The sequence below is a fragment of the Heterocephalus glaber genome, unplaced genomic scaffold, assembly GCF_053883595.1.
Source record: "Heterocephalus glaber isolate CG9 unplaced genomic scaffold, H.glaber_assembly_v1.0 deba00001600, whole genome shotgun sequence".
Taxonomy (NCBI): Eukaryota; Metazoa; Chordata; class Mammalia; order Rodentia; family Bathyergidae; genus Heterocephalus; species Heterocephalus glaber.
In genome coordinates, this window is record NW_028258372.1 from 18,181,594 (window position 1) to 18,196,006 (window position 14,413).

At 42.3% G+C, this 14,413-nt stretch overlaps 1 protein-coding gene across 9 annotated transcripts in view; it reads right to left on the bottom strand.

Annotated features, from left to right (window-relative positions):
* Positions 1-14,413, bottom strand: part of Cacna1e (calcium voltage-gated channel subunit alpha1 E) — a 485,327-nt gene that overhangs the window by 268,519 nt on the left and 202,395 nt on the right. For all 9 annotated transcript variants that reach the window (XM_087194394.1, XM_087194393.1, XM_087194398.1 and 6 more), the window contains exon 5: positions 13,489-13,628. In XM_087194394.1, coding sequence (XP_087050520.1) covers positions 13,489-13,628 — 140 coding nt within the window. The remainder of the gene's footprint in view (positions 1-13,488; positions 13,629-14,413) is intronic.

Sequence of the window (14,413 nt, forward strand, 5' to 3'; positions counted from 1 at the left end):
TGGAAAATAAAAATCATAATAATCATATAGCAATGTTCTCAGCAAGGCATTTTTAAAATAATTTCTCTGCTGAACATCGAAAATAAAAACCCACACACTCATCAATTCTTACCCATTATTTGAATCGGTAGGAGATGCTCAGAGTGTATTCTCAGAGGGTAGGAGCTATGTCTCCACTCTGGGCCGATTAACAAATCTTTAGAATGTAATGGGCTAGATTATATAGTCTCTAGACTGGGTTTTGGTACAGCTTCAATAGGTTAAGCAAAATTACAGTTGAGGCCCAATGTTGGAAGGAGGAGGCAAGAGGGAAGACAGGGACTCTTTGAGGATGCTGATTCTAAGCCCCAAATTCTGAGCAGACAGTCATTCAAAGAAGTTGTTCTTTCTTTCCAGCAAGCAATCCCCTCCCTTGCAAATCTGTTCACTGTCTTGTTTGGAACCACTCAGTGGCCTCCCACTGAACACCACAGAGATGCCAAGGAGGCCCTGAAGGATGTGGTCCAGCCTCCCCTTCCATCCTCCTTTAGTTTACTGTCACCATGGGCCCCACTAGCCTTCCCTTTGTTTTCCAGACCTGCCAGGGCCTCTCCCACCTCCAGCCCTGCACACCTGTCCTTTGTCTAACACTCTTCTTTCCTTATCCTAGCTAAATGTATCTTAGTCGTGGTCTCCATTCCTTAATGGTTTTTTGTGCATCCTCCTCTCAGACTAGGTTAGGATTCCAATTGAAAGTTCTCCTAGCACCCTAACACTTCTTTGTAACAGACGATACACCATCAAATCAAAATTTAATTTTATGTCTGTCTTCTCTGCTAGACAGCAAGCTCTAAAACAACAGAAATGATATCTCTGTCCACTGCTATTTCCTTAGCAATCAGCGTATTTGAAAACAGGGTGTGCTCAATAATATTGGCTGCTTCTATCCATCCTTCCCTCTCGTCTTCTCCAGACTCCTCCCACATCTGACCTCACCACAAAGTCCAAAGGTCTATACTAGGTGTCAGAGATGCATTGTTCTCTGGCTGTTGCCCTTCACCCAGAGTTTTAACTAAGCCTCAAGAGCAAGGATACCGAAAACCAGTTCAGATTCAGATCAGTTTCAGTTTCAGTCTCCCCACTGCCAATCAAATGGACTTAGGAATGACCCCCACAAAGGCCAGCTGGGCTCTGGAGGGATGGTGGGGGAGGAGGTGAGATGCGGGCACCTCCTATGGTGACATAAATCATTGCAAATGCATCGCAGATGCCACCTAAAGTATAAGGCAGCCACACCTGTCACTCTGTCTCCCAGTCACTGTCCCAGAGTTGGAGGTCTGGGAGAAAAGGCACGGCCTTGAGCCCTTTTCCTAGCCATCCTGTCACACAGGTCCAGGCCCCTGACAAAAGAGTGGCAGCCAAGAAAGAAGGAAATGATGGGAATGAGGGGGAGGAAGTCAAAGCTCAGCCCTGCTCTGCACACAACCTCTCAGACTGGACCTCCTGAGGAAGGAAGCGGCCTCTCTTCAGCCTTCCTCTGTCAGATCCAGATGTGGGAGAGAAGGGCAGGCCCTCTGGCCTTCTGTGTGCTTTAGTAGAAGTGGGGAGATCAACGGGGGAACAGAAGACAAAGACAAGGAAAGGGCAGACAAAAAACAGAAGTCTTGAAGACATAATATTTTATTATTAATAAAGTTAAAAATGAAGGCCTTCATTTCTACCTTTACTCTTCAAATTTCTTTGTTGTTCTTGTTAATAATTAAACTGTTTAAGATTTTAGCAGTGTTGATAAAATCAGTTATACTACTAAGAGGAAATAGATATACCCATTGTTCGATTTGGAATAAACGTCTGTCTTGATACAAAAGGATAACCAGTGGAAAATTGAAAATTAGTCATAGTTTTAGAATTTGCAATAAGTTTTAGTGAAATTCATTTCTCTAGTTACCAAGTGTTACAGAGATAACAGGCTCTTCTGAGAGAGGTCCACAGAACCACAGTGTTTTGCATACTCCCAATTTTTATGCACATTTAAAAATGGTACCCAGGGTGCTTTACGTGCATTTTAACATTATCTTCACAATATCATTGTCCTAAGGGGGAAAGAGATTGCTGTTCATTGATTTTGGTGTTTTTACTTCATTGTTTTGTAAAACATTTGCAGAGGAAGCTTGCTGTACAGTTGACATAGCACGGGCTTTAGAATTGTCGGTAACAGAATTAAAATGCCAGTGCTGGGCCGGGGATTTAGCTCAGTGGTTCTGGCACCTGCCTCGCAAGCGCAAGGTCCCAAGTTCGATCCCCATTACCAAAAAAAAAAAAAAAAAAAAAAAGCCAATGCTGGCTGGGTATGGTAGTGCAAGCCTGTAATCTCAACACTCAAGAGGCTGAAGCAGGAGGATCACATAGTTCAAGGCTAGCCTGAACTCAGCAAGGCCTTGTCTCAAAAAACCAAAAAAATACAATGCCAATGCCACCCCTTACTTGGAAGTTGGCTAGCCTTCAGCCAGTGACTCAGGCTTTTTGAGTTTTGGTTTCCTCATATGGGAAATGGAGATAATGTCTGTCTTATGTTTCTACATTTATAGTAATACACTACATAACAATATTCAGTCAACAATGGACTACATTAATGACAATGGCTCCATAATATTATATGGCCTAGGGATACCATAGTATTTCTTAGGTTGCATAAGCATACTCTGTGATGTTTACATAGAAGCAAATTACCTAATGACTCATTTCTCAAAATTTACCCCCACCATTAAGTGATACATGACTGTATGTGCAAGTATTGATTTGCTGTATGAAAGCTTCTGCATTTAAAATAGTAAAATAAGACACAAGCTCCTGGCAAAATGGGAGTGGTCACCATTCTATTTGTTTGTCACAAGCCTTGATGAGGTAGCTAGGGCAAGTGTTACCTTCTTCCCATAAATGAAGCTTCATAAAAGAAACTGAAGCAGAGATGGTTTACTGTCACTAGATCTCAGATGGAATGCACATGGGGCCAGGACCAGAGCCCAGAACCTTGACTCACTCAACCCACTAGGATTAAACTCTGTGTTTCTATGTAAAGTGTGTGTGTGTGTTCCAGCCAAATAATCACCTCATTTCTCAACACCACCAGCTAGATGGCCTGAATACAACAACCAAGAAGCAGCCAGGGGTAGGATAAGACTGCAACCAGATCCTGCTCTTGTAGCTATGCAAACCATGTTCTAAGCCCAAGCTTATGCATCCCATCTACATGATCCCAGACAAGGTGTTTAGCCACTTGAGTTTACATTTTCTCTTCTAAGAAAAAAATAAGGGAAACATGGGCAAATTTATTATTCTCCTAGATCTAAATCCCAGCAATGAGCTTTAGTAAACTCAGACTTGCCCTCACATCTCTTTTAGACCAGTATACTCTCTTTTCCTCTCAACAGCTGTACAGCCCCACCTCACTTCTTCCCTTTGAAAACCACTCTGAACTCAACATATCTATTTCTTTTTTTAATTTTAAAGAATAGCACTTTATTGAATATGTTTCATTCATTGAAAAAGAAGCTTTAATCTACAACAAATGCCAGATTAGACAGCAGAAATCAATTTTCTCAGTTTTTCATATCGATGGAATGAGTCCTACTAAATGAACTAAAAGCCATAAAATTATATTCATAAATATAGGACTCTGTCTCAAAACATTTCACATGATTATTCACAATACTAATAAAATGATATAATAATCAGACATTGTCAGGTCAAATTGTGTCACAGTAATGAAAAACACAAAATCTTAACAGAAATTATATTGAAGTCTGCTATAGCAAACAAAAAATGCAAATTTGTTACTAAGTATAGACAATATGGTAAAATATACTTATAAAGTAATTTTTTAATTTATTCTTTTGAAACAGGGTCTCGCTTTGTAGTACAGGCTGTCCTTGAACTCACTACGTAGTTCAGGCTGACCTCGAACTTCCATATCTGGAAACATATCTATTTCTTTTTTTTTTTAACATATTTATTTCTTGACTTGCATGATACATACATTAAATAGCCCCAATACATTCTCACATTTTACACTGACTCACTTATAGTTAACTGTGGGCTATATTTACAACATATGCATAATGCTCAAATCTCTACCCAAGTGAGGAGATACAGTTTATCCACAGAATGGAAATATAAACACTCTTTTAATCCTCAATTCTATCTTGGAAGCTTACAGAATGAACACTTAGACTGCTGTGCCAACAGGCCTTGGAATTTTCACAGCCCCTCCCTCCTTCTTCCACAAACACAAATGCATTTTACTACCTTAAAATGGGAATTCCAGGCCCCTGGAGAGTGGTCTGCCTTGGAAAGCACCTTGCCATAATTCCTCTCCCTAAATAACCCAGAGTGAATGTAAACCAAGAAAAAAAATCCTGAACCGAGCTGAGGTACCATAGAAGAAATAAGGATCAGTAGAAAGGAGATAAGAAACATAATGATTTTTAAATTAGATTTTTAAGAAAAACTACAGCTTCAGGACACAAAAGTTACAATTCCTTTTTCCCTCCCAAGACACTCATTTCAAAAAAAAAATTTCATGAAAGTCTTATAGATACAGTAAGCCTATAAAACTAGGGCGGTGCTTTTCACCTGCAAATTGCTCTTGTTCAAACAGACCTCCATCCTCGAGGAACCAGCACTATTAAGGGGGCAGCAGATCTCTAAACTCCAAACCCACACAAATGGCTTGCATTCTAACCTGGCCCACCAAAAGGGCAGCCTGACAGACTTAGGAATGCACACCCTCGATCACTCATCTTGAAGACATCACCAAGACCACACAGAAACCCTAGCACCAGACCATAATGCACATCCCCCTTGATGGCCTGCACTCCATTCTGAGTACGTAGTTTTTCATTCTGCCTAATAAGCTCTTTATTCCTCTCACTGACACATTTTGAAAACTCTTTTTCTATGATGGAAGTCAGTGAATCTACAACCTACCCCATGGGTGGTTAAGTTGGGGTCCCCATCTTCTCTTTGGGAGGGAACTCCTTGGACCCTGTCCTGTGACAAAACCACACAGAGATTTTGAAGTTTCTTTCACTCCCTCTGGCTCTTTCTTTTCTTTACAGATACCAAAGCCAATTCAGGTCCCAGTCTCTTCCTTCTAGATTGAGCTCCTACCAGCAAGGGTGGCAAATAGACTTTCAGGAAAGAGAAATCATCAAACACCAATGTCTTATCTTAAGGTGCTTAATAACTATCTGTTCAGTGAACTAATGTGCATCTAAATGTGTGTGGAGGGGAGATCAGGTTAATATATGAGGAAAAAAACTACTACCCAAGGAATAGCCTCAACTCAACTGCCCATTAACTACTAACTGCCACTCTCATTGGAAGCCTCCCTGAAATAGCTGGGATTGTCACCAACACAGAGCTACAAAGAACTTTTTTTTTTTGGTACCAGGAATCAAACTCAGGTCCTTGCACTTGCAAGGCAGGCAGTGGAACCACTGAGCTAAATCCCCAGCCCTACAAAGAACTCTTTAAGCTTCATATTTTGCCTTTTGTCTACCTCTTCCCCTGAACTGCAATTCTGCATTCTAAGAAGAAAGAATAAAAACAAACAAAATTCTGCATCTTAACCTTATCTTTTTCATCATCCACCTATCTCCCTGGAACACCATTGGAACTGAAACAACATTCTGATAAAAAGAAAGGTGGCCAGTAGCGGTTGTGCTCCACCAGTGAGGAGCTAGAAATGAACAAAGAGGCGAGGAGGAGGTGGAGGTCTGTCAGAACAGCTACCCACTCTGCTGGGAGAAAGGCTCTGAGAAGCAGCAAAGCCCGAGGACTCCAAGGACTCCCCACTATCTGGATCAAGGCGCTGGATCCCTAGCCTCCCACCTCAGTACAGCTGGGTAGAATGTGTCTTCATTCAACCTCAGTTTCCCCGTCTCCAAAATGACAAGCTCCCATGCCTCCTCTGTCTACTCATCCTTTCTTTGCTCCCCACCCTCCCGCCTCACCCACTGAGAACAGGAGGGGTGAGTCAAAAATAGGCCTGTAAAATCCTGCTGGGCTCCCTGGCATGGAGATGCTATATAATACCCCAGGCTATCACACTGTTCCTCCAGGGATTTGAATTGGGCAGGGGGCCCCCCGGGACTGCATTTGCAACACCTCCCCCACATTCTCAGCACCAGAGAGACAGTGCTCCCAGAGGAAAATTGTTCTTTCCTCGATCTTTAGCTGCTAGGGAAATTCATATGTTAGGGCAGCCTCCTTACAGAAAACCCTCTAAAAATACCTATTGATATATTTTTAGCTCCAGATATCGTCCTCCTACCAACAGGCTGCAGGCTGAACCACTCTGCATGTGCTACTGGCGACAAGCTGGGGGTGCAACTGGCAGCTCCCAGCTCTACTGCAGCAGTCCCTTGGCTTTTCTCATCCTCTTTCCTGTTTTTCTTTGTCTTCCCTCTCTGCTTGGCTATGCAAATTCCCCCACACTGCAGCTAGGGACATGGAGATTGCTCCCTTCTCTTTTTTATGCCTTTTCTAGAGTGATTCCAGGGTTAAAAAAAAAAAAAAGTATGCAGCATCCAAAACACAGTGAGAACTAGGATTTCATTCCCCTTCCACCCCTTGCTTAAAGCTTTGAGAAGTTCCGTGCTGCTCCCTGGTTCAAGTACACACTTTCAGCTAGACCCAGGCTGTCCCTGCCACCCCTGTGACCTCTCCAGGCATACTTCTCACTATTCTGCTTGCCAGGTTCCCAAAGATGTCCTGCTGTCTGTCTCTCCCCATGCTCCCCACCTCCTTCTCCCAGCAAAGCTCCTCTCCCTCCTTTTCCAGCAAAGTACCCCTGTTTAAGCCTCGCTTTCCATTTAAGGTTATTTCCTTCAAAAAGCCTTCCCTGAGAAGTGCCTCTGAGCTAAGTAGGATGCCCTTTGCCTAAGTGTCCATGGCACATGCCATCACTGTCCCCGGTGAAGGACACTAAAACCTACCTCACCCATAACTAGCACTGGGCCTGACACACTGGGTGTACCCAACAAATTCTCCAGTAACTGCCTGGGTTAAGGGTGACAACCTGGCCAAGGAAAGAGTTTCAGACACTCCCCAGAGCTTGCACTACATCCTCAGTTAAAGAATAACTAAAACAGGTCATCTCCTACTGCAAAGCTGGCAAAAACTGATGGCAGAGCGTGCTATGAGCTGATTTTCATTTTTTGATGGGAAAATAGATGACATCACCATCCACGAGTAGCTTTGAATTCAAGAGAAGACATGTATCTCCACCAGCACTTCAACATACAACTGAAAAAAAGATTTCTTAAATGGAAAAGGACAGCACACATCTCAATACTGTTCCAGAGCCTAAGGATACACAAGAGAAATAAGGAGAGACTACATTTCTCCAGCAGCATAGAAACAGCTAGTGTCTGAGCTGGGGTGGGCAGTGTGACTTGGACTGGGAGGCCAGACACTGAAAGCAAGCAAGAGCTCATTCAAACTCTGGCTTTATCACATACAACCCCCTGCCCCAACCCCATTATCTGCAGACCCTTGTTCCATGACTCCCAGTGGATGCCTAAAACCGCTGAGTCCCGAACCCTGTATATATTGCTTTTTCCTATGCATACATACCTATGATAAAATTCAGTTTGTAAATTGGACACAGTAAGAAAATAACAACAATAATAATCATATACAGCAATTATAATAATATGCTCTAGTAAAACTGCCAATATCACTACTCTTGCAATTGAGTAAATAAAGGTTACCTAAACATAAGCACTATGATTCCACAGAGGTGGATCTGACCACAGAGAGGATACTAGGCATTTATTTATGGACAGTATATACAATGTGGATACACAGGACAAAAGAATGATTCATATCCCAGGAGAGATGGAGCAGGATGGCTTGAGATCTCATCATGCTACCCAGGACAGCATGCAATTTAAAACTTATGAATTGTTTATTTCTGAAATTTTCTACTTAATATTTTCAAACCACAGTTGAATACAGGTAACTAAAACTATGGAAGACAAAGTTGTGGATAAGGGTAGACTCCTTAGCTTCTTCACCTCTAAAATAGGCCTGGGTAATAATCAAGCCTAAAAAATTTTAACTTGTGGTACTATGTTTTAGGGTTATACATAGTATTTATAAAACATAGTCTCTGGCATATACTTCAATACATGGCAACATTTATTATATGATCAATGCAGGTGATATAATACTGACTGCTGCTTTCTTCTCTCTCTGCCCACCTCCCACAGCCACTTCTCAAAGGTTAACTCTTCAAACTTCAACCTTCACCTCAGCCCCGTCATCTGGGAAGCAATGCCCAAGAGGTAACACTGAGAACATGGTAAACGGCCTCTGAGGACTAAAATCCCAATATCTCCTATTGGCCTAGGGCGTGAGGTCCCAGCTTTCATTTCCTTAAAACATATTGATCAGAATGGGAGCAAGCCAGGCAGATGCAGCTACAAATACAGATCCCAGGAAGACCAAAAGGAAGGTGTAGGAACAGACAAACCCTCTGTAGCCCAGCCCAGGCGTCCCTCAGCACCCATCTTTGTCAACATGATTCTCTTTGACAAGATAATCTGGGGATGGAGCAAGTGATTCAACCCAATTAACATTTATTAAGTACTCACTAGATGCTAGACATTGGACAGACAGGAATGAAAAGCTGTCCTACCATCGCTTAGGAGTCCCATTGACTTCCTCTCATCCTCCCCCAACAGGAGCCATATATTTCCGATTCTGTAGCTTATTATTAAGATTAATGTATAATGGTGATTTCAAATAATTTGGAATACTCCAAATTACCTGAGAAGTGTTTAAAAATGGCATCTCCTGAATTTTTACCAACACAGGAGAGATCTCAAGTTCTCTAAGATAAAAGTTTGTTAAGAAATGGCAAGTTCTACTATCAACAGAATGAGAATACATTAATTTGGATTTTTCTTAGTCCAAGCATTTCCTTCTGCATTTAACAATTCTAGTTTTGCTGAATAAATAAACAAATGTATGGATAAATGAGTAAATAAATGGGCCAATTAATAAAGAAATCAGCTGGATCTTCTGATCTAGTTTTTATGCATTATACCACATTATGCTGAGAACTATGTAACATGTCTTCTTTGCCACAGAGCAGGGAGTTTTATTCTAGGCCCACAGAGAGAAATCTTAGGAAGGACACATGGGCTCTTAGTCTCTTCAAATCACATGCACAGCCCCAGCTTCAAGCTGGAATTATTTGCCTGATTATGCCCTTCCCTGCCTCCCTGCCACATACACCTGCTTCTCAGAAATCCAAAGAATGTGAACTCATAGAGCTTTAGGACTACAGAGAACTTGGGGTTGTGAGGTGACTGACCGTGTGAGAATGATGAATGTCAGGAACTTGGAGCCAGAAGTCTGGGCTCAAGTCCTGGATCAAGTGCCTCCTAGCAAGCTGTATACCCTTGATGAACCTCAGTTGCTTTATCTGTAAAGTAAGGATAATAACATCCTTTCTATGGTTTGAATGGCCCTCCAAATCTCATGTTGAATATGTATATGCATTAATTTCCCAAGATGAGTGTAATTATTATATATGATAAACATATACTAATAAAAAACTTTATGTTGAAATTTAATTGCCATTGTAGCAGTATTTAGAGATGGGACCTTTAAGAGGTCACTGGGCCATGAAGGCACGAACCTTGTAAACAGATTAAGGCCATTATCACGAGAGTGGGTTAGTTATGGTACTGCTAAAAGGAAGCATTTGGCCAATTTCTGCCCTTTGTGTGTTTATTTCCTCACTATGTGATGTCCTTCATCATGTCATAATGCACCAGATACAAGCACCATGCCTTTGGACTTCCCAGCCTTCAGAAGAGTAAGAAATAACTCCCATTCTTTATAAGTTACCCAATCCCAAGTATTCTGTTATAACAGCAGAAAATGTGCTAAAACAATCCTTTTTATAGGATTATAAAGATTAGATGAATACGCATAAATGTACTCCCTAAACCATGAACACCCTCAACCTATGGAAACTAAGACTACTAAATGCGAGAATGTCAAAGGTGGCAGGCCCCGGCTCCCCCTCAATTGTCTCTCAGCAAAGCTCCGTGACGAAAGGTCTGCGCGGAGCCAGCTGTCTGACACTGCAGCACCCACCTCCCTCTCCCCTCTCCCCCATCCCACCCTACTGCCCACCCACCACTCACTCAGAGAGTTGAGATGTTGTGCAGCCCCAGCCTTGAGGCACTGTGTCATGCTCCAGCACCTGTCATTCCTCCTGTGCACAGGAGTAAAATGTGAGGTGACACCTGGAGATGAAGTGGGAAGGAAGAGCTGTCAGCAGGGACTACTGTGGGTGCAGGTGTCAGGAAGGTGAAAAGTGAACACTGCGCAGCCTGGAGAGGAGGCTCCCTGGAAAAGGAATAAATTTCAGCCCTGAATCAAAGGATACAATTTGACCTCCAGGATCTCCCACCAAGAAGCAGGTGATCTTGGGCAAATGACTTAACCTCTCTGAGTCCTAGATGACTCATTTCTGAAGTCTGCTCTGCCTGATTCACTAGGCTGGTATTATAACATATTCCATTGATTCTAAGAACCCAGTAACTATAAAGTATCCCATAATTTAATGTATCACTAGGAAAAAACAATAAAACATGCCATCAGTTAAATTCTGCCATGACAGTATTGTAAAACATAGGCTGATTTCAGAGACGGTTCACACTTTAGAAGTGATGCAATGCAGTAGATGAACACACAGTGTGAATTTAAGACCAAATATGCTTATTCATTCCAGTGGGTTAAAACCACAAGCCTCAGCCCTCAGCAGGGAGCTGGGTGTCACCTTTTTGCTGCACCTATTCCCTTATGAATTAAGGAAAAAGCTATCCATAGGTGCTTGGTAAAAGGCTAAGCAGTCAGCCTAGAGAGGACAAGATAAAAGTCCCTTTGGTTCACATGGAAAGTACAGGACTGCACGGCTATCCATGGAGACAGCAAAGTCTGAAGAAGAGCCTCTAAGAAAGGGAGATGAGAGGGCTGGGCAGACATCACAGACAGAACCAATGACCTGGTCCCATTCAGCATCTGCACCTAGTCTAGGCACCCCTGAACATGCAGGTGATGAATGGAGGAGGACCAATTCTTGGCTGTGCCAACAAACGTCCCCCATTTATCCCCTCAAACCTTCAACAGCATTAGCAACACTTCTTACAGCTCCCATGGTCCTCCCTTGTCCAGTGAAATGGTCCTGTTCCTCCACCTCCTCCCACCCATCATAGTTCCAAGTTCCCACACTAGAATAACCAAATTCCCCTATAAAGTAAAATTGTCCCATGGTTTCTACAGGAGACCTGTTCCAAGACCCTTGTGGATACCAAAGTCCATGTATGCTCAGATACACTATATAAAATGGCATAGTATTTGCTCACAATCTGTGCATATCCTCCCTTTCACATGCTTTAAATCATCTCTAGATTACTTAAAATACTCACTACAATATAAGTGTACAAGTAACTACTGGTACTCTTTAGGGATAATGACAAAGAAAAACCTCTGTAAATGTGCAATACTGACACGATTTTTCTCCCAAATATTTTCTATCCACACTTGGTTGAACCCATTACATAGAATCCATGGATACAGAGGGCTTGACTGGCTTCAACCTGTCAAAATATCTGGTAACATGTGACTTCTAAAAGATGTATGCTGGAGAATCTTTAGTAGTTATTTATCATTGCAAAAGACAGAAAGCAATCTAAGTGCCAAATAATCACAAAAATAAGAAGCAAGCTGTGTACATCTCTTTAACAAACTGCTGATCAGTCATTACAGAATGTTTATCAAAGTATGGAATAAATAACATGTGATAAGCACATACTATATTGAGAAAGGCAACAAAATGACAGGCATTTAAAGAAAGATAGGTTTAGCACAAAAGGGCTGGGAAGAAATACCACAAAATAATCAAGAATTTTTCTTAACCAGTGAATTAGTTTTTCCTTCTTTTGATTTTTATGTATTTTTATATTTTCTTTAATGAACATATAATTGTTTAGCATAAAAATAAATGGATTGGACAAGAAATTTCAAATGGTCTGTGACACATACAGTCTGAACAGGACCAACCTTGACAAATAATACCATCCACAACAGCACTTTTCTTCTAGACAGAATCATAGTGTTTCTAAGTGACTCAGATTCCCCATTTAGGTCTTTTCTTATACAGTACATATTATTTATTTTAGAGACATTTAAAACATCACCCAGGCGTGCTGCATTTCCTATGGCAATGGACTTCTATAATGCTGTGTATAAAATGTACCTTCATATACTAAATCATACTTTCGCTCAATCACAATTAGTCTAAAGGTTAAGGATGAGTGTTGTGGGCTGGGGATTTAGCTCAATGGCACCACAACTGCCTCGCAAGTGCAAGGACCTGAGTTCAATCCCCAGTACCAAAAAAAAAAAAGATGAGTGTTGTGTCTACCCCACAAGACAATGAACAAACGCAATGGTTCCCAAACCCTTACCCTTTACAGACTTAGCTACTTCTATCTCACCCAATTAACCCAATTATTCTTTGGAAAAATGACCTCTTTTCTCATCTCTCCTTTGGCCAGTCAGAAGGTGGTGACATACTCCCCCCTCTTCAGCTTTGCACACTGACCAGGCAGAAAGGAACTTCCAGACCATACCCATAACTCCCATGTCCACATACTCCTGACCCCTCCTCTGTAGGCACCAAGAGCCCCCTGATGCAAAGACCCACGAAGCCCCAGAAATTCAGGGTCACATGCCCATCACCACCATGCCAAGGCGCATATCTGCTGTGGAAGTGGTGGCTCAACCCATTGTCCTTCACTATATTCATATTCAAAAGAATACTTTATCAAATATTTAATAAATGTACCACCATTATATATGCCCCTGTGACACCAGGTCAGCCCCACCATAGTATTACTACTATATTAATTTCCAAGAAATGATTTATCAAATGTTTTAATGTGATTCAATTTTATGCTATTAATAAATCTGTAAAGCATTCAAAAATTCTGTTATCAAAACATGAGTCTAAATTATCAGTTCAGAAAATAGGGTCAGGGTCTTCACAAACTGTACTCACCTGTATCTGCTGGCTCATCTCTTGAGGGTGCCTCTCAGACTAGAACAATTGCTTGCTAAAATGAAAAGCCTTCCTCCCCAGGAATGTGGGGGTTCAGTAATCTAGCCAAGCACAGAATGGGAAGCCAGATGTGCCCAAAAGTTCCACAGCCTCCATCTAATGCCACAAACACACAGACAGGGCACTCCCACTCCTCTTGAGGTGGGTCCTCTATGGTCCAGCACTGGAAGGAGTCTTATCCTCAACCATTTTCTTCGGTGTGTACTCCACAGTCTGCAGTGGAGTCTTCCCTGGGGTACCTGCACTGGCCACTATAGGACCTTACACATACCCAGTGAGGGAGAGCAAGAAAGAGAACTCACCCACTGAGGACCACAATGAAGTCCATGACATTCCAGCCATTGCGGAGGTATGAACCCTTATGGAAGATGAACCCTAGGGCGACGATTTTGATGCCAGCTTCGAAGCAGAAGATCCCAATGAAATATGGTTCTGTCTTCTCCTGTGGGGATAAGGAGTAGAAGCACCAGTAAGAGAATTATTCCTTATCAGACTCAAGCAAAGGCATACCCTGACCACTTCCTGTGTGCTTGTGCTGGGCCAGCCCCACTTGCAGGTAGAAAGTGAGGGTAATGAGGGACCAAAGGAAACCCGGGGCTACACAGAAACCTGGGGTTTCTGTGATTCATGGGGTACACAGAGCAAGGGGAACAACTACAGACACAGATATGTGTGGAATCATATCAAGGCTACACTTTCCACTACAGGTCCCTGTCCCTGATGGCTTTGCCCTGAAGGAGCTTTCCTCTCCATTGCTGGTCTTCACATCAGTGAGAAATCCAGAGTTCTCATGGCCAGGTAATCAGACTAGAAGCACTCACCCACACATTTGGATTTCAAGCAATTTGTTTGCTCTCTTCAGGGAGAATACATTAGACATGTGAATCATTTCTTTAGTGCGAATATGGACGTCAGCATTTAGCAAGTTTGTAACCACCAACCCAAAAAGCTTTGAGCTTCCTTGGTTCTCTCTCCATTGTCCTTTTTCACTTGGGAAATCCCTTGGGAAAGAGGAATAAAGCAAATGGGTTTGTGCCTGCCCTTTTTCTTGCCTGGTTACCATATGGTACACACCCAAGTGTCTGCAGGGCCCTCTTTTCCTCATGAGTCCCAGTGGGGTTTGCTGTCACGTTGGAAGCTTCTCACAGATAGGGAAGGGAGTAAAGGGGAAGAGAAGATCATAAAGCCAAGTAGAAGGGAAGCAAGGAAGAGAAAGAAGGGGGTTAA